Consider the following 26830-nt stretch of genomic DNA (forward strand, 5'->3'; position numbering starts at 1 on the left):
AAAAATACTTGTAGAAAGCAGAAAAAGAGGGGGGAACCCCACCAAATTTGAATAATGAATGTAATATCTTTTTCTTTTCTTTTAGACAGATTGAATTATCTAGCGTATTTGCACTGACTGTGGTTTTGCATTGATTTAACTTTTTCAAATTAGCATTTCTGACATGTCCTATTGGAAGACTTGAAGGTGATTGTCAATCAGGATTGTTTGGCCCATGGTGCCTACAAAGATTTGTTGGGGAACCGAGAATTATTTCCTTAACATTTTACATGTTTTAAAAAAGAGAGACCTTGCCATTAAACTCAGGGTGGTGGTGGAGTTCTCCTCAAAAGGCGCTAGCGCCTTGGCTATTTGGAATGCAGTAGAAATCAGGCCCCAGTGATTCCGCTTGGTGGGGGCGCTGGCACCCCTGCACTGCGGCAGGACCTCAGCACTGCGGCAAACAGTTGCGGTTGCGCAGCCAAAGTCGGAGGGGTGGCTAGCTGCGCATGCGCAGGTGGAACTGGTGTGATTAGCCCTGCCGCAGTGACTGGAACACAGAGTGGAGTGGTCGCCGGAGATGCCTGAAGGTCTGTTCTGAGGAGCGGCTAGCAGCGCGATGGAGCGGGCCAGGTCAGCTGTGTGGATGTCTTCCCTTAGAGACAGCCTAGGAAATACTCATTTTGGTTTGTTCAATGTTCCAAGTTTGCCGAACTTGGAGTATTGTTGTATATACTCGGAATCCGGGTCCTAAAGTTCTTTGTTCTGGGGAACTGACTGAGGGTTTGAGGCTTGGTTGTACCTCCTCGGAAAGTGTTCTCTCCATGTCGTGTTGTGTCTTGGCTGGTACATATCACTCTAGTGTGTCCCATCAGATCCTTTCTAGAGTGGCCTTTTGTCCTTGAGATCTGAGGCCATGACTGTGGTTTGGGAGGGTACATTGTGATGGCCGTGGTGTGAAAGGCAGGGGAAGATATGATGGGATAGGATCAGTGGGGAGTCCACAGTACCAAGGAGGGGACGATAAGGTAGGACATACGGTAAAAGTGACAGTGGTATGGGGGGGCGGCGTACCAGGGTAGCTACAATGGCGGTGGTAAGGAGGGGTATTTGGGGTGAGGTGTCCACAGTGGTGGTTTTAGTAATGGTGGCCGCCATGGTGGTGGTGGGAGGGAGCTTAAGGTGGGCTGTTCATGGTGTCGGTGGTAGCGAAGGGGTCGCCATGGTGGCCATGCTGTTGGTTTGGCGGTGAGCGAGGTGGCCACTGTTTTAGTGATAATGGAGGGGATGGCAGGGTGACCAGCAAGGTGATTTTGGTGGCCATGGTGGGCGGGGGCAGCAAGTGACCGTCATGGTGGTGGTAGGGAGGGACTGTGGTGGGGAGGGACGGCGGGGGTGGCTGCCATGAGGGTGATACAAAGAGGGTGGCACATTGAAAAGGGTGACCCACCAGGGTTTATTATGTGTGGGGGCGGCGGAGCAGCCATGCTATTGTTGATGGGAGGGGGGCGATTGGATGGTAGTGGGGGTGGTGATGGTGGTGTATGGGAGCTTTGGCCGAGTGGCCGCCACGGTTGTGGTAGAGTGAGCTTGGTAAGAGGGGGCATTGGGGTGGAGGCAGCGGACAGGGAATTTGGTGAAGGCCTGATGCAGTCGTGAGTGGTCCACAGCCCCCAGTTTGAGGAAAAGGGAGAACGTTCAGTTTTCTCTGACCTGAGGCAGTCTTAGGTGTTTGCTGCTGCCCACCACTCACCTGAAGGGATGGCTGAAGAAATGTTTGTCTGTCATAGTCCCTCGTTTTTGTGGTTTTGGTGTTAAGATTAGGGATATGGCGTGCAGAGCTTGCTTTATGAATTTTGTGAGAGTCATGTAGGTTCTGGGCTGTAATACTGCAGAGGTGTCTCTTGTTTGCATTGATTTTCTGCATTCGGAGTAAGGTTTTCGAAAGTCGCTTGGGGGCTCTTAGGGGTCCAGTGCCGCGTCACAAGCATTGTGCGACTCGCCAAAGATGGCTGCCGCTGCAGATGTGCAAATCTGCGCAGGCGCGACAGGGTAGGGGGCAGCCACCCCCTCCCCAGTGCCGCAGTGGGGGGAGGGGTAGTTTATGTAGCCTCTGCCGCGCGGCAATTTCAGCGGCATCCTCAAAGCGTGGTGCTAAGGGGAGGAGGCGGGCAAGAGTGGATAGCCACCCCCTCCAAAGTGCTGCAGTAGGGAAGGGTGCAGGATTTGGGATGCGCAGGCGCAAGAGAAAACCGCGTCTCTGCCCTGCAGTGGGGCGGGCACCAGAGGAGGGGGTTTGCGCAGCCTCCGCCTGGTGGGGATGGCTGCCACCCGCCTTCACCTGTCCGCTGTAATGGCTGCTCCTTCCCTGTTGTGCTGCAGTGGGTAGAGGGAAGGAGGACACAGAATTGTTGAGCCTGTACCTTGAGGCACCCCCCCCCCCCTTTTCCCCATAAGGTCATTTCCAAGGGGAGAGGACAATGAGGCAAAGGATTTGTGTATTCTATGCCTGCGTGGACTGGTAGCCAAGCTGTGCCCCTGCCTTTCTATGGTGCTGTAGAAAAGAGAGATGGGGGCCTGGAGGGCAAGAAAGGCAAAGCCATCCTATGATCCACAGTGCTACTGGTGCAGGAGATTTTAAATCTGTGTTCTGACTTTTTAGAAAGGCCCACCTTTTCATTTTCATAGATTCCCTAGGTTGTGTTGTGAACAATCTAATTGTTAATATTCAGAGGGGATTCAGTAACCCCTTAAACAACTCTCCTTCCTATAACATTTGATTTCCATTTTCCAGATTTGGGCACTCTACACCTGCATCACCTTTAAGAATGTGTTTTATTTCTTAATCTTTGGATATTACTTTCGTGATGTCGCTTTTATGGACAATTTCCTTAAACCGGGCATCAGGGCTTCTCCAGGGTTCTTAGGAGCTGAGAATTGTAAATTTCGTGTGCTCAAGAACAGAGGAGAGCATCAGAAGAGTAGAATGCTACGGGGTATGATATTGAATTAGGGAATTGTTGCCCCCGTTTTATTTTTAAAGTGATACTTTTGATCGATCAGTTTTGAAGTTGGAGCTACCAGGAAAACTTGGTGAGAAAGTACAATTAACAAAGTAACTATTCTAGTATTCCGTATTCCACCTTTTGTGGGAGGCATTTTCAAGGATATTGTTTTTCTTCACAGGATTTTGATGGGCTTGCCTTTCTTTTTTTTCTTTTCTTTTCTTTTTTTCTTTCTTTTCTTTTTTTCTTTTTTTCTTTCTTTCTTTCTTTCTTTCTTTCTTTCTTTCTTTCTTTCTTTCTTCCCCCCCCCCTTTCTCTCTTTCTTTCTTTCTTTTCTTTCTTTCTTTTTTTTCCCCTCATCTATCGCAAACAATATGTCTGGTTGTGCTGAGTTGGAATGTAATTAAGGAAAACGTAAACCCAGAAGCCTTGGAAAGCTTGTTGTGGAATCTTTCTGAGTAGTTTTAAAAATAGCAGAAGTCTGGAATTTTGTTGCTCATTTTTCCTACTTGTATACACATACTGCATCAAATAACTATATTTTGATTTAACTTCTGATCATTTTGGCTATTTGCAAAATGAGTGTGTATTATACTGGTCAGCCATTTTGTAGTTTTTCACTCAGGCTTAGGATCTCAATATGGCGGATCCCTTTGGAAAGACTTCTGAGGTTTCAAGGTCTCTGCTGAACCTGTTGAATGTTTGGCTTAGTATGTGGGCTTTTTGAAAATCATTTTGAAAATGATCAGTCAGTGTGAACCCTTTCTGTGGTTTAAAGTGAGGAAACAGTCCAGGGATTGTTGTATTGCTATCTAGGGCAAAGTACTGTCTGGTTTGGGTTTATTTAGAGATTATTTTGTATTAACTTGGTTTGCCTACTGCATCTGTCCAGTGCTTCTTTGCTGAAATACTTTCTGTATATGTGGTGATGCTACATCTTTATTTCTTCCCTTTACTCTAAATGTGCTCAGATTTGTTTTTTGAAAAATTCCACATTTAAGATGTCAAGGCCTCAAAATTAATCTCTTAATTTTTTTAATTGGAGTTTAGTTGACACAGAATGCTCTATTAGTTCCAGATGTACAACATAGTGGTTCAACAACTCTATGTGTTGTGCTGTGTTCACAAATGTAGTTACCATCTTTCACCATATAGTGCTGTTAATGATATGGTATTTGACTTCCTCTGACTTGTTTCACTTAGCATTAACACCCTCTAGTTCCATTCATCTTGTCAAAAATGGAAAATTTTTACTTTTTATGGCTGAGTAATAGTGTATGTGAATATATATGTTGCATCTTTATCCATTCGTCTATGGGCAGATACTTGTATGATTGCTTTCATATCTTGGCTATTAAAAATAGTGCTGCAGGCAATGCAGGAATACCTGTGTCTGTGTCTTTTTGAATTAGTGCTTTTGTTTTCTTTGGGTAAATACTCACAAGTGGAATTACTGAATCATAGGCTATTTCTATTTTTTATTTTATGATGAACTTATATACTGTGTCCCACCGTGATTGCACCAGTTTACATTCTCCCCAAGAATGCAATCAGTAGGTTGTCTGTTTGTTTTGTTGATGTTGTCCTTTGCTGTGAAAAATATTTTTATTTGGGTGCAAGCCCTATAGTTTAATCTTGCTTTTGTTTCCCTTGCCAGAGGAGACCCATTTAGAAAAATGTTGCTGAAGCCAGTGTCCAAGAAATTACTGCTTATGTTTTCTCTAAGGAATTTTATGGTTTCAGGTCTGACATTTAGATCTTCAATCTGTTTTGAGTTTCTTACTTTTTGACACTGCACTCTTTTTTTTTTTTTTCAACGTTTATTTATTTTTGGGACAGAGAGAGACAGAGCATGAACGGGGGAGGGGCAGAGAGAGAGGGAGACACAGAATCGGAAACAGGCTCCAGGCGCCGAGCCATCAGCCCAGAGCCCGACGCGGGGCTCGAACTCACGGACCGCGAGATCGTGACCTGGCTGAAGTCGGACGCCTAACCGACTGCACCACCCAGGCGCCCCTTGACACTGCAGTCTTGTGCTCAGATATATTTAGGAAGAATCCTTGAAGTAATCAGGGCATGAGTATTGTCTCAACCTGACAAGGACAATGAAGTTTTTGATCTTCAGTTTACATTTGGATTTTATTGCGGGTCCCCTTTATCCCCGCCTCTTTTGTGGCCCAGAGCCAGGAAGCTTGAGTAAGAGTTGTTGATGGTTAAGGTTGTCTCCTTCACTAACAAATGTTGGGTAAGGAAGTGATTTCTTTTGCCTCCTAGTTCCTGAATGCTGATGCCTTAGAATTTACTTTTTAATGATACCATGGGTTTTGTTTGAGAGGAACTGACTTTGTTTATGAGATCTGTAGACTGAGATGACCTCATATTTTCTTTTATTTTTCATTCTTGAGATCTTAGTAGTTGAATTTCAATTAAGTTTTTTTTTCTTTTTTTTGGTAGGATATAAGGCATATTAAATATTTGACAATGTTTAGGCTACTGGGAAAAACATTGTGTGATCTGATCACTTTTAAGTAAGTTGTATGCCTAACGTGGGACTTGAACTCACAACACCAAAATCAAGAGTCCCATACCTGCATGCTCAACCAACTGAGCCAGCTAAGCACCCCATCTTTTTTCCTTTAAATGCTTATTTTCTGAAAGCTGGTTTCTAGGTTGGAAATGCAGTAGGAAGATTATAAATGCAAACACATGTATGCATATTTAGAACAAACTTCTAATGTTATCAAAACACATCTGCTCATAGATGATTTTACATGTAGCTTTAAAAATGGGTTCAGAAAATTGAATAATTCGTATGCTGGTTCTTAAGTGAACTCAGATCCTTTCATACTGAACAACTTGTATGAAGGGGTAAAGGAGCTGAACATTTTCATTTTAAAGATTTTTTGGTAATGATGTATTCTTAATTATACTATTAGGTTAATCATAATTGTCCATGAACATAGACCTTTTTATTACATAATTTTAATATAATATTGTATTAAGTATATTTGTGAAGCCATGTTTCATCAGTAAATATTTAATTCCTTTTTGGGACTGAATGACATTCCATCGTATTGAATATACCATACCACACCATATTTTGTTTATCCATTTTTTGGTGGTTGTGCTTTGGGTTGTTTCCACTTTTTGGCTCTTATGATTAATGCTGCTAGGAACAATCACACTCAAGTTAATGTTTTTTTTTATTTCATTCCCTCTAGGAGTGGAGTTACTGTGTCAAATGTTAACTATATTGTTCACAATTTTAGGAAGTGCCAGAGGCTGCACCATTTCATGGTCCGGCTAGCAATTTCTCCACCTCCTCCTTCACTCCTGAGGTGTGAAGTGGTGTGTTTATAGTTTGATTTGCATTTCCCTAATGACTATAGTGATACTAAGTATATTTTCTCATGCTAATGTAAATTTGTGTGTCTTTGGAAAGCCGTCTGTTCTAATCTTTCACCCATTTTGAAGTGGAGTTTTGTTATTATCAAATTATATACTCTTATCATTTAAAACTCTGATGTACAGATGTGATGTTTAAATGATTTCTCTTGCTTGGTTAGAACATTAAAGTTTTTGAAGCAATAAAGCACCTTGGGCTTACTAGAAAGCTATTTGATTGGATTACTTTGGTTCTAACATGAATTTTAAAATAGCAAAACAGTTCAGAGAATTAGCTTTGGGGCTATTTCCTTTGAATTCTGGCTTTCAAATAAGTATGTTGCATAACTTTTATAAAATGTTTTTCCTTCTATCATTTCTGATTTAACATTTTTAAATTGCAGTTTTAGGAGTGGTTCCTGTAGTTTCTAACATGGAATACCAGGTGCAAGATTTCATGCTTAGATCCATTGAGCAGCCATTTTGTGAGTTGTTCTGCAAATCATAAGATGGTGGTAGCTTATGGTATTAGTTTTACTTTTTTTTTGCTTAAGCATCCCTTTTATCTCTTATTGTGCAAATCCTAGGAAAACAGCATTTGCATAGGAAGTTGCTTAAGTAGAGATTCTATATTTTCAGCTTTATGCTTTATTCTATTCTATAGGATCTATCCTAAAAAGATATTTTCAGACTAGTTTTGAAATCAACATTGCTGTTTTCTCAGGGTTATGCAGGTATGGGTAGTGAGTAGGTCAGTGTATATAAATGTATTTCAGTGAATGTAAAGTTTTAATCTCTACATGTAAAAATTAGTGGAAATACTTTATTTTTGCTTAACTGATATCATCTTCACCCCACCACACCGTGCTGTTCTCTGACATTAAAGGGCTTCTAAAGGGGAAAGTGACTTTAGGATAGATCCTGACTGTTGGAAGGTATTCTAATATTAAAATATTGTCTTGTTTATTTTCCCCCATTTTTATTGAGACACAATTGATGTATGTTACTACTGTAATTTTTTTTTTTTTTTGAGAGACAGAGAATGGTGGAAGGGGCAGAAAGAGGAGCAGACGGGATCCCAAGTGCTTGGGACTCTACTCTGACAGCAGAGAGCTTGATGTAGGGCTCAAACTCAGGAACCATGAGATCATGACATGGGAGGAAGTCAGATGGTTAACCAACTGAGACACCCAGGCACACTACTACTGTACCTTGTTTTAATTAGATTATAAGCACTTTAAAATCTCCATCATATTAAATACAGCTCTAAATAAGCCTTTAACTAAGTGGTTATTTTTTTTTTAATTTTTTTTTTTCAACGTTTATTTATTTTTGGGACAGAGAGAGACAGAGCATGAACGGGGGAGGGGCAGAGAGAGAGGGAGACACAGAATCGGAAACAGGCTCCAGGCTCTGAGCCATCAGCCCAGAGCCCGACGCGGGGCTCGAATTCACGGACCGCGAGATTGTGACCTGGCTGAAGTCGGACGCTTAACCGACTGCGCCACCCAGGCGCCCCCTAAGTGGTTATTTTAAAGTTATTGAAGTCTATCAAATAAATTCCGCTTTCTGTTTCAGGGACCGCTTACACCTGAGACGGACCACGGAGCAGCACGTACCAGAGGTGGAAGTACAAGTCAAACGTAGAAGGACAGCCTCACTGAGCAACCAAGAGTGAGTACATTCTGGGTTGAGAACCAGTTTAGGTCATAATTATTTTTCAAATCAGAACAAAGTATAATGCAATGAGGGTGTATTGAAATGAATTTATTAATGAAAGAACCATAGGACTGTAATATAGAAAACATAGCAAAATGGTTAAATTATTCTTAAAAATTATTCTTAAACATGTGGTACTAATTTCTGTTCAAAAATTTAGTAAAGTGCATTTCTTTTTATCCCATATGTGTATGTGGATTATATCTTCATTAAATTCTACATCTTTCAACTTTGATATTTAAATTATGCCTGTTTTATTTATGTTGTTACTAAACTACTTTTTCTATGTTTGCAAAATGTTCTATGCATTTGATGGAATGCTAATTTATATTTATACTTGGCAATATTCAGATTTTTATTTTTGCTTAGTGCATTTATCCAATTAAAAATTTGAAATGCATGGGCCACCTGGGTGGCTAAGTTTGTTAAGTGTCTGACTTCCGCCCAGGTCATGATCCCATGGTTTGTGAGTTTGAGCCTCACATCGGGCTCTGCACTGACCGTTCAGAGCCTGGAATCTGCTCCAGATTCTGTCTCCCTCTCTTTCTGCCTTTCCACTCTGTCTCTGTCTCAAAAGTAAATAAACAATTTAAAAAAAATTAAAAATTTTTGAAATGTACACATTTTTTCCTTCTCCTTAGTTAGGATATCTACATGTAGATACACTTTTAAATTTAGATTTCCAGAAGGGGGATTTTAATATAAAATATATCAACATTTTTAATGATCTGAAACATACTGCATATTTATTGGAACTTGTATTTTGTTTCTAATCTTGACAGTATCAGTGGGTGGCATTTTTGGCCCTTTCCCAAAGCTGTTTAATTTTGTTATTTTCCACAATTACAAGTAATAAAAATACATGAGTATAGTCTCTTTAAAACACATAACATTCAGGTAAAAAGTATTCACTTCAACTTACCATCAGTTGTTTCCCATTCCCTCCCTGGAGATAACCCACAGGTATGTAGATGTTTATACTTTCAGATCTTTTTCTGTTTATTCATGTGTATGCACACATGGTAGGGAGAGGAGGAAGGCATACTTGTGATTTGTTTGGCTACATATGTAAGATTTATTGTTCTGCAATCATATATCTTGGGGGGGGGGGGTCTTTGTATGTCACTGCATATAAATCAACCTTATTGTACAAATTTTAGAGGAGGGGTGGTATGATAACATAATTACATTCATAATTAGCTTACTGATATTTAGGCTGTTTGCATTTCTTTTAAAAAAATTTTAATGTTTGTATATTTTTGAGAGAGAGAGAGAGACATAGCACACGTGGGGGAGGGGCAGAGAGAGGGAGACAGAATCCAAAGCAGGCTCCAGGCTCTGAGCTGTCAACACAGAGCTTGAAGTGGGGCTCCAGCCCATGGACTTTGAGATCATGACCTGGGCACTCAAGGACTGAACCATCCAGGCGCCCCTAGGCTGTTTTGCATTTCTTAGCTATTATAAACAAAGATAAGGGCAGTCAATTTGAAAGTTAATATTCATTATTATTTACATTTTATTTCTCCCTCAAATATAAGGCTTTTTTTTTAAAGCTGTTATAAAATGGCAGTAGCATTTTGTCTCCTATTTTTGTTATTTGCACATTTTACTTGTAGGAATATTGCAATGTATTTTCACTTGTACATTTTAAATTACTGGTGAGGCTAATGATTTCCTCATTTTCCCTATTTTATTTATTCTACCTGACCTCATTCTTTTATTACATTTTTATTTGGGGAATTACTTTGAAAAGAAGTATTTTATGAATGAATATTTTATATAATTTTTCCTTTATAATAGACTTTTTGCCATGTTAATTTTCTCTTATAAAGTAATGTCTTTTGTAACTGCAAAACTCTTAAAAGTGACATTTTCTTTTTTTTTAACTTTTAAAAGTTTATTTGAGAGAGATTGAGATAGTGCAAGTGGGGGAGGGGCAGAGAGAGAAAGAGAATCCCAAGCAGGCTCCATGCTGCCTGTTCAGAGCCCGATGAGGGGCTCAAACTCCTGAAACCATGACATCGTGACCTGAGCTGAAACCAAGAGTTGGACGCTTAACCAATTTAGCCACCCAGACACCCCAAAAAGTGACATTTTCCCCAGAGTCTCTAGAAGTATTTGAGGTTGTTTAGAGATTGGGGTGGTGGAGGTATTGGGGGGGGTTTCTTGAGGGAGATCTTTTGTTAGTGTTAATGGTTCTATCATATTTGTCATATTTTGTTAGAGCCATTATCTTATACAGGATCAGTGTGCACCAGCATAACAGGTAATCTCTTCCTCATCTTCTTTAAGCATTCCTTAGGTGTCATTTTCTTGTCTGCCTCTTTGGAAACATGTTACTTTCAAAGAAGAAGTAACTTCATTTCCTGACTTCTTCTGTATATATTATATATAAATACTAGAGGGTGCTAAAATGAAGGAGGGGAATTTTGAGTTAGGGAAATAGTGTAATTTCCCCAGTAACCTCTCTCTGTTTTGAGAGTGTGTGATTATGGGAATGGGTAAGCAGTATGGATATTCTCTAAGCCCTGGTACATATGCTCAGGATTCTCTCAGGATTGGGATATTTGATAGTTATAGTATGTTTATTTTAATCATAATCCATAAATATCCCACCTTTTGCCAAACTAAAAGCCAGTATTCCTGAGAAATTGTGTGTACACCAGTTCTAATGGCTAATGAAGGATTGCTATTCATGTTGCATCCAAGATACAAAATGAAATTGAATAAAAACTAAAACTTTGCAGACAGAACATACATCCCACAGACCAACCATAACTATTAATAGAAGCTAAGTGATTTGTACTCCTGAAATTGATGGTTAGTCTTTCTTCTAATAGATCTATCAAGTAATCAGTTTTGGATTTGGGGGCTGGTGAATGTCTTTCCTGTTTATTGATATACTGTAAATTTGAGAGAATTTGGAGATTGGGGCTGGAGAGTCTTCTGGAGAGACCATTTTCTGTACCCTTTCAGATGTTTTTCTAATTTTTTTAAATGTTTTATTTATTCTTGAGAGAAAGAGAGACAGAGCATGAATGAGGGAGGGGCACAGCGAGAGAAGGAGACACAGAATCCGAAGCAGACTCCAGGCTCTGAGCTGTCAGCACAGAGCCTGACGTGGAGCTTGAACTCATGAACCATGAGATCATGACCTGAGCCGAAGCTGGATGCTCAACTGACTGAGCCACCCAGGCGCCCTTCAGATGTTTTTCTAAATTTACATTCTGCATTTCACAAAGTAAATGTTATGTGTACTGCATCTTATTTTCTCAGTTTTACCTTAATCTTCAGTTGGCTTTCAGGTTAAACCCAAAAGAGACACTCCAATAGGAGTTTAAAGAATCAAAAAAAATTTTTTTTTGGTTGAAACATGTTTTAAAACCTTATTAGGTCAGGGGCTTAGTTGCCATTTGGTAATGAAAGGATTGGAAATGAGAACACCCAAATAAAGATTTAATTATTCATTGATTAGAATGGGACAATTTAAAAGCATAGGCAATTGTCAATAAATTTCATAAAAAAAAAAAAAAAAAAAAAAAGCATAGGCAATGTAATTCAGATTCTCTGGAGTTAATGTAGACTTGACACATGAAGGGTACAGTTCTCCATAAGATGACCCTCAATTGAGATACCAGCTGCAAGCCTCAAAGTTTCTAGGCCACCTGAACTTTTCAACAGCTAGATATAATTCAAAGTTTCCATTATTTTCTCAGGTTCTGTAATTTGTTAGAATGATTCACAGAACTCAAGAAAGCACTATACTTACTATTAAGTTTACAATATGGGACACAAATCAGGATAAGCCAAATGGAGAGACTTCTAGGGCAAGATGTGTAATGTCCATGTCCTTAGAATGTAATAGACACTCAGCACATCAGTGTATAGGTCATTAACCAGGAAGTTCACCAGAACTTTGTGTGCCTTCTATAGTTTTTATTAGAGTTCTAGTACTTGAAATGATTGAATTGGCCATTATGATTGAAGTCCATCTCACTCTATGCCATCCCTTCCCAGGAGATCAAGCTCAAAAGCCCCACACTCTAATCACATGGTTGGTCTTTGTGCCTTGGCCAGCCCTTATCCTGAATCATCTTGTTAACATTAATTCAGGTGTGATCCAAGGGGCCCACCACGAATAATGAAGACACACTCCTATCACTTGGTAAACTCAGGTGTTTAGAGGTTACTTCTCAGAAACCACGGACAAAGGTTAACACAATTCTTTATTATACAACAGAATGTTTAAACTGTTATTTAAAAACTGGGGCACCTGGGTGGTCCAGTCAGTTGAGGCGTCCGACGTTGGCTTAGGTCATGATCTTGTAGTTCAGGAGTTCCAGCACTGCATCAGGCTCTGTGCTGACAGCTCAGAGCCTGGAACCTGCTTCAGATTCTGTGTCTCCCTCTGTCTCTGCCCCTCTCCCACACACTCTCTGTCTCAAAAATAGAAAACATTAAATTTTTTTAAATGTTATTTAAAAACTATGGAAAATAGTGGAATACCTTTTGTGAAACCTGTTTCCAAATCTAACTGCTATGGAATAGTTATATATATACATACGTACATATACACACACGTGTATATATATACATACACACACACACATCACACACACATAGTTAACAAGGGAAGACTTGCTGGTGATTACTTTTTATGCTTGTTTTGTTAGCCAGTAACACTTTGTACATTTCTTCATCATTCTTAGAATCAGATTCACAGCCTGATTACTGATCCATAGGGATAAGATAAGGGCTTTTCTATGGAATTCCCTTCTGACTAATAGGTAGTCAGTTTACAGTTTGAGACTCTAAAAAGCCTGGGCCCTGGTAGTTCCTTGTTTCAGGTGGTTACTCAGGAGTAAGAGAATGGATGACAATCTTAACATCTGAAAATGGCTTAGCGAATGCCTCACTCCTCTTACTAGGGGTTAAGGATTGTTTCCAGATAGGATTGGAAAGTGAGTAATGGATATGGTACTGATGGTGTCTCCACCTTTTTAAAAAAATGTTTGTTTATTTAATTTTGAGAGACAGAGTGAGTGGGGAAGGAGCAGAGAGAAAGGGAGACAAAAAATCCCAAGTAGGTTCTGTGCTGTCAGCACAGAGCCTGATGCAAGGCTCAAACTCCTGAACAAGGTGATCATTCATTACCTGAGCCAAGAGTATAACGGTCAACTGACTAAGCTACTCAGGCACTCAAATACAGGGCTTTTTAAGCCAAGAGAACTTTTTTTTTAATTCCTTCAGTAGTATCCTACTTATCCAAAGTGGTAAGTATCCTGTTCCTTGCACATTGCTGTGTACCCAGAGACTCCTGTTTCTTCTTAATAGTCTCTTCATAAGGTAATGGCATGCTCTGACCCTAATTGAGGATCTTTTTAAATGTAAGGTCGCCACATTTTCTTTGGTATTGTTATCCATATAAGGCAAATCTCTTTTATATTTATGTGTATTGTGCTCTTGTCATAGGTGTCAGCTCTACCCAAGGCGATCTCAGCAGCAGCAAGTACCTGTGTTGGATTTCCAGGCGGAATTGAGACAGGCATTCTTAGCAGAGACACCAAGAGGTGGTTAAAGCAGTATTGGAACATCCAGGTTAGCTGATTTCCAAGTGAAAAACCAGGTTAGAGCTGATACAGTCATGGTCAGTAATAAATAATGTGCTTGGAGGTCACTTTAGTTATTTGGGATATATTAAAATTTTTTCCTTAAAAATTTCATATTACAAGCAGAAAGTTAAAAAATGTAAAAGCAATAGGATCTTGACATTCTTACCTTGATATTTTACTTTCCCAGTTATACATGCTTGTTAAGTAGTTTTACTCATATCTAAATTCTATTCATTTTTCAAATTAATCTTATATGAACATACTTCATTATAAATGGCTGCTAAATATCTTGTGAATCAGTGTTTTGTAATTACCTTTTGTGAGAAACTTCATCTTTTTTCCTGGTAGTTTCAATAAAGCTTCAGTGGACTGCTGAGCATAACCTATCAGATGGGATTATTTCCTCAGATATGCAGATGTGAAAATAAATTGAATCAGGAATATAACCTTAGGGTACATTTTTCTAAACTGTATTACAAAGTATTAGTCTCTTTTGCCCTGAAAATAATAAGAGTGCCTGATGACGCTATACTTTTACCTGCATTGGTTGTTTTAACTACATATCATTTGTGCCTACTGAATTATAAATATACATCACATTCTTAAATAAGCTAAATAATTTCCCATGCATATTTGCTAACTATTCCTTTTTTTTGTTTTCTCTTTTTTCACTTTTGTTTTCAACAGTGTAGTTGAATCAGCTGATAATGTATCAGTGTATTTGATTCAGCTGACAATGTAATAAAATATTATCCATGATTTTTTCACTGTGATGTAGATTTATTTACAGTCTGTCTTTCTATGTTTTATGTGACCTTAAAATTTTAAGATTTGAATGACTCCAAGGGTTTAATACACTTTTTATAAACTAGGAGAGAAAGGGACCTTTTGGATGAATTTTCTTCTAGATTTTCTTTATTTCTATTTTTATGTATTACCCCACAATTCAAATTAATTAGACTTGTTTATAGCTACTATTTTGACTTTTAAAGCAAAAGAGAAAAAATGTAAGTTTTCTGAGAAAAATTCTTCCCTGCTGAATCCTTTACTCAGCATTCTCCAGTAATAATAACCTGGAATTGATTGTAAGGCAGTGGAATTGATTCAGGCAGTAGAATCTGATCATTGTCCCCAGCTGTTCTCAGAGTAGGGACATCTTTAAATGACTCTGAACAATTGATTTTTTTTTTTTAACCAGGAATGTTTTGGCTTCTCAGTGCATTTCATATACTCTTGTAAGTTCCTAACTATAATTTTATCTATCTATCTATCTATCTATCTATCTATCTATCTATCTACTTACTTACTTACTTACCTACCTTACTTACATGAGGCTTGAACTTACCTCAAGATCAAGAGTCACATGCTCTATTGACTAAGCCAGCCAGGTACCCCTGTTATTTAAATCCTACATTATAATCTATCTGCAAGTACAATTTTCTGATGTTATGTTTTATTCTAGTCCCAAGTGCTAGTTAAACAGCACTCATTTACTAGGATTATTCTACAGCAGGGATTGTTAAAGTATCTGACCCACTCACTGTCTGTTTTTATAAAAAAAAAAAATATTGGCACACAACCAAGTAATCGTATTTATGTATGGTCAGTGGCTGTATTTGGAATTACAGCAACAGACTAGAATAGTTGTAACAGATTAAATGGTAGGCAAAGCCTAAAATTAATCCTCTTCCTTAAAGTTGACTGGCATCTTAGAGAACCACATTCAAAGATGAAAATACCAGGTTGGGACAATGGATGAGTGGTGATACTATAGAATGTTGTAAAGAAAAAGGGGTTATAGGAAAGAGTGTATATAAATGAAGTAAACATTACAAGGTAGAGAATCAGATGAATTTCTGGGATGAGGGTCAAATCTAACAATTAGTCTAAGGAATAAATGTAGATGGGTAGGTTTTTAAAGATATTTTAACAATTGATATGCTTCCTTTTTTCCTATAAAAATCTAAAGCATCCAAGTGATAGCCAAGAAAAATGTGAAAGTAAACCAAGGATTTTTAAACCTACCATAAGGTTGAATTTTCTTTCATTTTGCCCATTTTCTTTTTTTAGTTGGAATCATGCTTTTAACAAACTTATTTTGTATTTATTCCACTTAAATGTATATCATTAATGTTTCCTCATTTTATTATTGCTCATAATTATGATTTGTTATGAATAAATGACCGTTCATTCATTATTTACTTTTCCCTTGTACTTGTTTTTTTTTTCCTAGTTTTACTATGCTGTTATAAACATTAGTGCTATATTTTCAAGATATATTTGGTATGTTAAATTTATTAGGATAAGAGTCTAGGATAAGGACTGCAGGGTATAAATATTAGTATGACTCTTAAATGTTTTGTTCCATTGCTGACAGCATCATAAACATTGTTGATTGCCATTTAGAACAATTACTACTAGTGCTAGTTTCTCAGTACCATCTGGTGCCTTTTTTTTCTTTGATAAATAAACAGTTCCAAAAAAGGAAAATTGTGTGTGCACGTGTGTGTTGTGTGTGTGGGATTTAAACTGGCCTTGCTTTCTGGATGAATATTGTCCCATTTGTTTGTGTTACCTCCTTTTACTTGTTAAGCTTTTTTGTATATTTTTCTGCGAAGGGTGTGCTATTTTACCAGATTTGAATGAGCACTAATGCATTACCATTATTATATGATTTCTGATTTGCTTTATGTGACTTGGCTACGATTGACCATCCTTCTTTTTTAATGTTTATTTATTTTTGAGAGACCGAGCACAGGTGGGGGAGGAACAGAGAGAGAGGGAGACACAGAATCCGAAGCAGGCTCCATGCTCTGAGCTGTCAGCACAGAGCCCGATGTGGGGCTCGAACCCACGAACTGTGAGATCATGACCTGAGCTGAAGTCTGACACTTAGCAGACTGAGCCACCCAGGTGCCCCAACCATCTTATCTTTTCACTTTTTTTTTTTTTTTTTAAGTTTTGTCATTAGAAAAGTTCCCAAAAGTTTAAGAACTTCTGTGGAAAATCTTACAATGTTTGAGTCAGGGACTTGGGCCATTTATTTGCTTATGTGCCTTTTGATGTAAGGAGATTTATCATAACTGCCAATTCATCAGTGCATTATGATTTTGCTACTCTTTTCCTTTTCATGAGGCATTTTGCTGTCATTTGTTGTGAAGATATATTTGATCAATCTCCAAAGTAATATATCATTTTCCTGTTACAAGGGTTCATGATTATAGTGTACTAAATTTAGGGATAAGAGATAACTTTCTAATTTCAGGTCCTATTCATTAGGGGAAGTCTTTCTTAACCACTCTAGTCAACCCCTTTTCTGAGTTGTAATATGTATGTATATCCCTTATTTCATACAAAATATTTTGTATCATATTACATGTCCCATATCCCCAGTTCTCTAGGTCTCCAGTTCTTTTTTTTTTTTTTTTTAAGATTTTTTGGGAAATCAGTATTTATTTTTTGTTTTAGTGTTTATTTTTGAGAGTGAGCATGTACAGATGAGTTGGGGAGGGGCAGAGAGAGGAGGAGACAGAGGATCTAAAGCAGGCTCTGTGCTGACAGCAGAGAACCCGATTCAGGGCTCAAACTCACAAACTGTAAGACATGACCTGAGCCAAAGTAAGATGCCTGACCGAGTGGACCACCCATGTACCCCTCCAATTCCTTAGTCTGTAACTCATATGTCGAGGTGCATTTTTATACTTGATAACTGGTTAACAACGTTTAGTAATTGTGGAAGGGGTTTAGAAACTCAGGGTAGATGAAGGACAGAAGCAGGACTGACTGGCTTTCCCTTTTTATTCTTCTGCTATACAATTGTTCAAATTTATTGGTTTCTTACAGCTAAACTATGAATTAGGTCTGATAGTTGTGTGTTCACTGAAATGTCAGGTGGGACAGAACATTTCAAACTGAGACTGATGGGAAAATCCGTATTCTCAAATCTTTTTGGCATCTGAAGGTAAACAGTTTTGTTTTGAATTTTAAATTTTTACTGGAGAGGTGTCACCTTAAATGCACACTTGATGCTGGTTTCCATTGCATTAATCCTTGTAAGATACCTTTCTGTGATTACATTTTTTTCCCTTAAATGAAATCTTGAAATCTAGCCCTACCATCTTTTAATTTTCTAATAATCACTGTCTTATGGCTAAGTATTTGGTAGCATATCTCCATTGTTGATGGTAAAAAGGGTATGCTCCAGTAATAGTGTCTTATTGAGTGGTTAGCTTTTTTGTTTTGTTTTGTTTTGTTTTGTTGCACTAACGGTGATATAAAAAGCAGTGTTACAAACTTTCCACGTTATTGAAAGATCCTGACATTTTGCATTTTAACCAGCTTTACTAATGTATAATGTATATACCATAAAAAATCACCGAAATTTTTGTAAATTTACTGACTTCAGCCATTGCCAGGAACTCTGAGAACTTTCCATTTTCAGAGTAAGGTCCCTTATGCTCATTTATATACATTCCCTGTTTCTACCCCCAACTTCAGGTTACCACTTATTTACTTTCTGTTGCTGTGAATTTTTTTGTTTCTATTTTTTTTCTGTTTCTGTAGATGATTTACTTTCTGTTACTATGGATTGCTGAAGATTTTAAATCTTAGTAGATATAAAAAATGAAAGTAGCTAATGACTAGAGGTAAAAAATATGTAAGTATTCTTGAATTTAGACTGCTTTATAGATAATCCTGTCAGAATTCAGAACATCTATATTATAGACCTTAAACTACTCCTGTGAGTTTGGGTTACAAACTACATTGATTTGGGGAGAGGAGGGCATGCCAGTCTGCTGATTTGAACAGATCTTTTGAGATCATGACATGTCAGTTTTATGCAAAACATTAAGTCATATACAATGTTGGATGCTGTAAAAGGGGGTATCCTTGATGTCATTGTATCTTCGAAGACCTACATTGGGTAGATGGGGAAAAGAGACAAGTTTATAGATATTATAGTCAGTTATGGTAAATGTTGGAGAAGTATGGACAGTGTTAAGGACAGTATAGGCAGAAAGTCTTTAAGAAAAAAATGCACAAAAAGTGCATGATAGTTTGCATTTGGAGAACAAAGGTTAGGAGATATTCTAATACCAGGAATTTATTTTTTAGAAAATCTGATCCTCCAAAATTCTCATAATGTACTTAACTGCCATCAAATTTTTGTAAATATAGGGAAACCTGTTTTCTACATCTTACCTATTCTTACTGAACTCTTTCTTTCATACCATTCTGTTCTCTTTTGATCGAGTGTCATATAGTTCCACATGGAAAACTGTCCTCAAAACATTTCTTTTACCTTATTGTTTTGATGTTATGGTTTACAACCACTATTTTGATGATTTTATTTTTCACATCCTAAAATACAGGATTCATAATTTACTGAATCAGTATACTTAGCTGTTTGCAAAATGTCTCCATTGAAGACAGAGGACAACAAGTTTACTGAAAATGTTTGTATTATTAAAAATAAAATTATGTCAGATTTTGTTTATGATACTAGGCTGCTTTTTTGCATAAAACCAAATTCCCATTCAAGAGTAATATAATTTGTGTGTTTGCTTTCTAAATAAGTATAATTAGTAGTTTGAGATTTTTTTTTCTAGTTTTGATTTGGTTGCCATACTCAGTAAGAGGAGTTTCCTTAGTATGTTGGGAAAAATGATAACACTGTTATAATCATGTTCTTTTGATTGCTAAGAAAATTACCTATATATCCGTATAAGCAAGTAATCAGTTGTTTTATGCTCCACTTTAACATAGGACGTCATAAGCAGGTACATGATAATGCAGTTGGTTCTTGGTAAAAAAATTATTTAGAATTACTTTGAGAGGTTTTGGCAGGGTCAAGGAGGGGGATTTTGAGGTTGAAAACCTTTAGGTGGCTTAGGTAAGAACAAAATTTTAACTAATTCAGGAGAATAATTCAGATGGCTATGAAGCTTAGGGATATATAAAAATGTTGAAGTTGAGATGATGGGTTAACTTAGGATCAGAGAATGAAGCACCACCTAAAGTAAGGATGAAAAAAGAAAACACTACATTTTTTGGAATGGAAAATGAAAGTGATTTTTTAGACATTTAAAAATGTCTGCATAATATAAAAATTTAATAAACACTGTCAATTTTAAGTGTGTAAAATGTGGAAGTTGAAGGAATAGTGAAATTTGGTGTTCATGTGGTGGGTATGGAACATGGGAGGTGTTTTTAAATATGTCTGTTATGGTGATTTTCATGCAAAATTGTCTGCCTGTTTTTAAACATGGTAGATTGCAGTGCAGCTAGATCATGCTTTCCTCTGCAGGCTCCATCTACTGTTTGAAGCTTCTGCCCCAAGCTTGCATTGTTTGTAGGAGAACCTGCGTCATACCTTTATCTGTAGCCTTCCCTTAGGTATTAAGAATCCTGAAACCTTTCTTCGGACATTGGATTTGGTGGAACAGCAACCATGGTAAGATGTATATTAAGGCAGAAGGGTGAAAAGCTACTGGAAGGGCCTAACATAATAGTTTACCAGAGTGTGGGGTGTCTTTGTGTTCTTGATGTTAGAGACAAGAAATCAATCTTTAGAGATGGCATCTCATTGTGTGGAATATCAACTGAAGAAGAGCTATATCCCTTTTCCTATTTTAGTGATAAAATGATTTGGAAAATATCTTTTTTTTTTTTTTTAGTTTATATATTTGTTTTGAGAGAGAGAGAGAGAGAGCAAGAGGGCCATGCAGAGAGGGAGAGAGAAGCCCAAACAGGCTCTGTACCATCAGTGGAGAGCCCTACACAGGACTTGAACCCACAAACTGAGATCATCACCTGAGCTGAAGTTGGCCCTAAGCCACCCAGGCACTCTAGTTTGGAAAACATCTTAAGAGGGATCTTATATGTGAGAAAATACAGAAGAGAGTTTTGGTCATGATTTACATGATTTATAATAATAACGAACCATCCTGAAGATGGAGGACCCTTACTTAGGTTATAGTAGACATGAAACGGAGGGGGGCACCTGGGTAGCTCAGTTGATTAAGCAACTGACTGCAGCTCAGTTCATGATCTCGCAGTTTGTGAGTTCAAGCCCCGTGTCGGGCTTTGTTCTGACAGCTCAGAACCTGGAGCCTGCTTTGGATTCTGTGTCTCCCCTCTCTCTACCCCTCCCCTGCTCATGCTCTGTGTCTCTCCATCTCTCAATAATAAATAAACATTTTTTGTTAAACAAAAAAAAGAAAATTGAGGGATTTAGGACATTGGGCTTAGGTAAATACACACACAATTAGTCTGTCACGAGATACAGCATCCTAATCAGGTTTGTGGTTCTATTAAAGTTTAGATAATTGAGAGCATGTATTCTGTTAAAGTTTAGATAGTTGAGAACATGTATTCTCAACAGGAAGGATATCCCAAGGCAGCAAGAGTTGATTTTGAGAAGTGGAAAGAATATTTGATTTTACAATGGCTTGTGGTGTTCCAAAGGACCACAGGATATAAATACAGATACAATATTATCAACATTTTAAAATTTCAGTGGAGTGGGTGATTTAGGATAAAATTTGTAAAATTTCAGAGAGAGAAAGAGGGCATGTGTGCCCACAAGTGAGGGAGAGGCAGAGAGAATCTTTTTTTTTTTAAGGTGTAAGAATTAGTGGCCTATTTTTTATTTATTGTTTATTTATTGATAGAAGAGGGGGAGGGACAGAGAAAGAGAAAGAGAGAATCCCAAGCAAGCTCTGCTTAATCAGTGCAGAGCCCAATGTGGGTCTAGGTGTCGAACTCACATACCGTGAGATCATAAGCTGAGCAGAAATCTGGAGTCGGACACTTAACCAACTGAGCCACCCAGGTGCTCAGAGAGAGAGAGAGAGAGAGAATTTTTTCTTTAAAGTTTTTATTTATTTTGAGAGAGAGAGTGAGAGCAAGTGGGGGATGGGAAGAGAGAGGGAGAGGGCGAGAATACCAAGCAGGCTCCTCACTGACAATGCTAGGCTTGAACTCACAAACCATGAGATCATGACACGAGCTGAAGTCAGATACTTAACTGACTGAGTCACCCAGCTGCCCCATGATAAAAATATTTTTAAAAAGTGCCTTAGTAGGGTAAATGAAACCAAAACAAGTTTGAGAAACATTGATCCAAGTTCTGAGTAGGAGGAGATACAGGGTTTGATATAACTAGGACAAAGGCCTTTGGGGAACTAAATAGTGGTTTGTATTTGCATTGGGTTGATGGGAGTTGGAAAGTTTTTTTGATGGAGGTAGCAATTTCCCAATGTTTGGATAGATGTCTAGGGGAAAAGAAATAGTCCACAGGGTCAAGTGTTCTGAAGGAGGGTGGAATTTGGGATTAGAATTGGGAAAGGAGAGGAATCAGAATACTAAAAGGAAACTAGATTTGTGAATCTGATGGGGAAGAAATAGCATGATGGGAAACTGCATAGTCATTCTGAGAAGTAGAGGGTTCCACAGAGTAGAGTTGACCTGGGTCTAAATTTGGTCCAGTATCTTGACTGTGAAGGTATTTTTGGAGACAACATGGGAGGGAAGATGTATGTGTTAAGGAAACAAAGTTTGGATTGATATAGGAGTGGGGAAGAAATGGTGGGGAGGGTTATAAAGTAATTGCAGACAGCTTTTCTTACTCATTTCAGACTGTGGGAAAGAGCAGCAAGATGCTGCAACACATTGACTATAGAATGCGATGTATCCTGCAAGATGGCCGAATCTTCATTGGCACCTTTAAGGCTTTTGACAAGCATATGAACTTGATCCTCTGTGATTGTGATGAATTCAGAAAGATCAAGTAAGACCACTTTGGGTTTGGATAATGGGATATTGAGGGAGAGGATAATCGGAGTAAGGGATTATAGAGGGTAACTGAAGAAGGTAGGTTTAGTCTGTTTTCTAACCTCTTGGCCTAGAAGATCAGTCTCCCAGTCTTTTTTTTTTTTAATGTTTATTTTTGGGAGAGAAAGACAGAGGATGAGCAGGGAAGGGACAGAGAGAGAGACACAAAATCTGAAGCAGGGTCTAGGCTCTGAGCTGTCAACACAGAGCCCGACGCAGGGCTTGAACTCATGAACCACAAAATCATGAAGTGAGCCAAAGTTGGACGCTTAACTGACTGAGCACCCAGGTGCCCCTACAGTCTCCCAGTCTTGAAGTCATTGTATTTACACTACTGTTTTAAGTTCGCAAACACAGTTATGAGCTGAACGTGGAATAGAACTGTACTGTATGAGCAGAGTATCAAGTTATACTTATTTAAAAAGTTAATAAATCTTATTAATAGGTTAAGTTCTGTAGCATTCCTTTGGACTGAAGGGATCTTATGAATAACAATTTACTCTTCATGGTTGAGGAGTTAGGATATGATTAGAATACTCTAGGCCAGATTTAACATTTGTTCAGCCAGCCTCTTTGCATGCACCTTGTTTTGTCAAAATCGTCATGTTCAGTGTTGACCTGGTGTCAATTCTTAACCCTCTTCTATTATATTTTTGATTTGCCCATTTAATTTCTTCAGGAATATCCTGTGTGCTTGTACCTTACCACATTAGGCTTCCCTCTTTGTACCTGTGACTAGGGAGCTTCCTTTCACAGAGCACTGTTGACCCTCTGCAATAAGATCACAAGAATTGGTGGATCTTAGTGGCATCCTACTTCCATTCAGTTGACTTTTCATTCAGAGTATTTGAGTTGGTATTTGTAATATCTCTGAACACTCAAGATGGCTTTGTTTTTTATCATGGGGCAGAACTTACAAGGTATCACTCTTGACTCTTGGCTCCATTTAATTTATTGCCACAGTCTATGATATACTATTAAGAATTTTAATTTGCCCACTTCACTTAGGTTTTATTAAAAATGAAGAAAAAGGTAGGTGATGCTCACCTTCACCTGCCTGCTGTAGTCTGTTCCTCTCAGGCAAATTTGAATAGAATTCATAACATATGCTTTATCTTTCCCTTTTCATGTATTCTCAGTCTCCTTCCTGTGCAACAAGTAGGGTTATATCAGAAATTCTAAGATGGTGAATGTTTCAGTGTTATTTTTTTGTTTGTTTAAATAACCTAACTTTTTACTGAAAATAAAATAAACCCTTATGACATTGATAAATACTGAAGGCATTTGATGAGAACTTTAGCCATATTAATTTCTCTGTTTAACATCTTTCACTAAGCTATGGGGATAATTTCACATGGATAATGCTTTAAATTGTGCATTTTTCTCTGATAGTACTCACAGTTTTTGAATGATATTGTGTCAGTAGCTTTTAAGTATGTAGATTTTTGCTTCTGACCATTGTGACTTTGTACAGTTTTGTTTTTTTTTTTAATTTTTAAGATTTCCCATGGTTATATAAGTGATATAAAGGCCAGGAATACAACAGTGTCTCTAATTCAAAGCCTGTTTTTTCTTTATCATTTGGTATGACCTCATTGTTCCTGTTCCCATTTTAGTTGTCTGTCACCCAGATTTACTTAGTTGAAAATGATTTAAAAAACATACTTCCCATTTTAACATGAAAACACATTTTAGAAAGTTTTAGCCATATCATTTTCATCTGAGTTTCATGAAGAAGAAATTAGTTTTGCTGTAGTATAACATTGAGGGAACATTCTGGAAAATTTTAATAGGAAAAGGGCTTTAACATTTACCCTTATATGTCAGTGAGTCTAGTGTTTTGTTTTTGCCTTTGTTTTGTCATAGCTTAGTAATAGCATGAATATATTGCCATCAATTATTGTCATGTGTATGTGTTATTAAGGTGAAATGTAAATATTTTAGTGAGTGATCCCTAACTTACCTTACTAAAATTTGTTTCTGCTCTATAGGCCAAAGAATGCGAAGCAGCCAGAACGTGAAGAGAAGCGGGTTTTGGGTCTGGTGTTGCTACGTGGGGAGAACTTGGTCTCCATGACAGTGGAAGGACCACCCCCGAAAGATGTAAGGAGTACATAGGGCAGGACAGAACATTAGTGTGGAAGGACATAACATTATTTGAGATGATGCTAAATCAAGGTACAATGAGGCACAATAAATAGTATACATTTGTTAAATAAAATGTGCCGAGCACTTAATGTCAGTTCTTACTTGTCTGTATTTCAAGATTAAGGACTTTCTAAAGAGTTATTCTGTGGGTTGGGTACTACCTAGATAAGGTTAGAAGTGTCTTATTTGTATTCACAGTTTGACAGATGTACATTTAATCTGCTGAATGCCTCCATGGTACACTTGTCTATTGCTGTGAATATAGAACTAATATAAGCTGGGTGGTAGGAAAAATGGTGGAAAGCAGTGATCTTTTAGGAATAAGATTATTGATAACTTTGGTAAATCATTTGATTTCAAACTAATTTTTCTTGTTTCAGACTGGCATTGCTCGGGTACCTCTTGCTGGAGCTGCAGGGGGTCCTGGGGTTGGCAGGGCAGCTGGCAGAGGAGTGCCAGCTGGTGTTCCAATTCCCCAGGCTCCTGCTGGATTAGCAGGCCCTGTCCGAGGGGTTGGGGGGCCATCCCAACAGGTGAGGAACTAGGAGGTTTTATATTATTGAGAGAAAGTGCCCAGAGGCAGAGTAGATTTAAAAGCCTCAGTGCACATCTTGTACTATGTAAGCAGCATACGCTATAGAGAGTGATGAAAGACAGATACACATTAGGAGGGGGAAAAGATTAAAGAAAGCCACATTGGTAAGAGTTACTTACCAGTATTGGTAAGTAAAGAGAAATAAGGCTGGGTAAACCAGAGTTGATAAAATGTAAAAGGACTTACTAGATTAAAATAGGGCATGTTAGGTTTAAAGGAGGATGTGTTAGTGCCAAGCTTTTTTTAATGAAAATAATGGAAGAAGTAAAAAAAGTGCTATTATTTCATATTTAATAAGCTGTGGTATTCACCATTTATTTTGTATGTGAATAATGAGAGGATGCGCCTTACCTTTACTATATCTGACCATGCCTCCTCAGGTAATGACTCCACAGGGAAGAGGCACTGTAGCAGCTGCTGCAGTTGCTGCTACTGCCAGCATTGCTGGAGCCCCAACTCAGTACCCACCAGGACGGGGGACCCCACCCACTCCTGTGGGCCGAGCAACACCACCTCCAGGTAAGGAATCCTAAGGAAGTAAGAGAATTTGATTCTCAGATATATATAGGTGTTTTGTGAAAACATTGTATCATCTTGAGGAAGTGATAACTAAAAATACCATAAGAAGATACTGAACAAAGAACCAACCCTTTAAGTACCTCACTAGTTGCTTGGAGTATATTTCCTACTTTTAAACAATACTTTTTAATGAAAATCTGTGGACTCTTGTGTTGAGGATGGCTTATGTGGTAATGGTCCAAGAGAAATTCTTCAACTCTCTGCTTAATATTTAGGCCCATTTCTTTAAATACTGTTTTGTGTTTTATTCTGTGTTATTTGCTGAGTTTATTTATGAGGACTTTATTTCTGCCATTTTTCTTTTCTAGGCATTATGGCTCCTCCACCTGGTATGAGACCACCCATGGGCCCACCAATTGGGCTTCCCCCTGCTCGAGGGACGCCAATAGGCATGCCCCCTCCAGGAATGAGACCCCCACCACCAGGAATTAGAGGTGAGTGGTTATACTTCTGCACAGTGGTGCCAGCCGGGCCCTTGAATATTTATATGATGTTTTTCTAATGGTCCCATGGAACTTTGCTTTTTTTTTTTTTCCAGGTCCACCTCCCCCCGGAATGCGTCCACCAAGACCCTAGGATACTATTGATCTTTCTTAAGTCACTTCTTTCCCTGCAATGTCTCTTGTGAAACTGTAGAGTGTTTGTGAGCTTTTGTTCCCTCTTTGCTGCATTAATATTAGCTAATAAAATGCACAGAGCAATTAAACTGCAAGGTACTGCTGTATGTTGTACATTTTTTTTTGCCTGTTGACTTTGTTGAGGTCAGAATGAAGACTGGGATTTTTCTGGTCTTGAAGTTATTATGGATAAGGTGAATTCTGTTAAGCAATGCATTTAAATAATTTTCTCTTTAATTCTTAAGATAAAATGGTTGTGATACCTGATTAAGCTTCCCAGCTTTCACTTTGTGCATTGACTGATATCTGTCAGTAACCTTGACACAAGAAAACTCTTGACCGGGGTTTAAGTGACTG

The 26830-nt window shown here is 38.2% G+C and overlaps 2 protein-coding genes across 9 annotated transcripts in view; both read left to right on the plus strand.

Annotated features, from left to right (window-relative positions):
• The first annotated feature begins 458 nt into the window (after nt 1-458).
• Nucleotides 459-26830, plus strand: part of SNURF (SNRPN upstream open reading frame) — a 50554-nt gene continuing 24182 nt past the window's right edge. For 5 of the 8 annotated variants that reach the window (XR_007153031.1, XR_007153033.1, XR_007153032.1 and 2 more), the window contains exons 1-3: nt 459-612; nt 7947-8042; nt 13560-13713. Coding sequence is in view for 3 of the 8 variants with exons in the window: in XM_047863077.1 (XP_047719033.1) it covers nt 599-612; nt 7947-8042; nt 13560-13665 (216 nt within the window). In the remaining 5 variants the exon portion in view is untranslated. Of the gene's footprint in view, nt 613-7946; nt 8043-13559; nt 14467-26830 lie in introns of those variants that run through there. The other 3 variants (XM_047863077.1, XM_047863078.1, XM_047863076.1) reach the window with 3 other exon arrangements.
• Nucleotides 20015-26568, plus strand: SNRPN (small nuclear ribonucleoprotein polypeptide N). The gene is made up of 7 exons (XM_047863075.1): nt 20015-20153; nt 22339-22490; nt 24526-24637; nt 25063-25215; nt 25658-25796; nt 26165-26290; nt 26395-26568. Exons 1-7 carry the CDS (start codon nt 20151-20153, stop codon nt 26430-26432), a joined length of 723 nt encoding a protein of 240 aa, XP_047719031.1. The 5' UTR covers nt 20015-20150; the 3' UTR covers nt 26433-26568.

Source organism: Prionailurus viverrinus, chromosome B3 (genome assembly GCF_022837055.1).
Source record: "Prionailurus viverrinus isolate Anna chromosome B3, UM_Priviv_1.0, whole genome shotgun sequence".
NCBI lineage: Eukaryota > Metazoa > Chordata > Mammalia > Carnivora > Felidae > Prionailurus > Prionailurus viverrinus.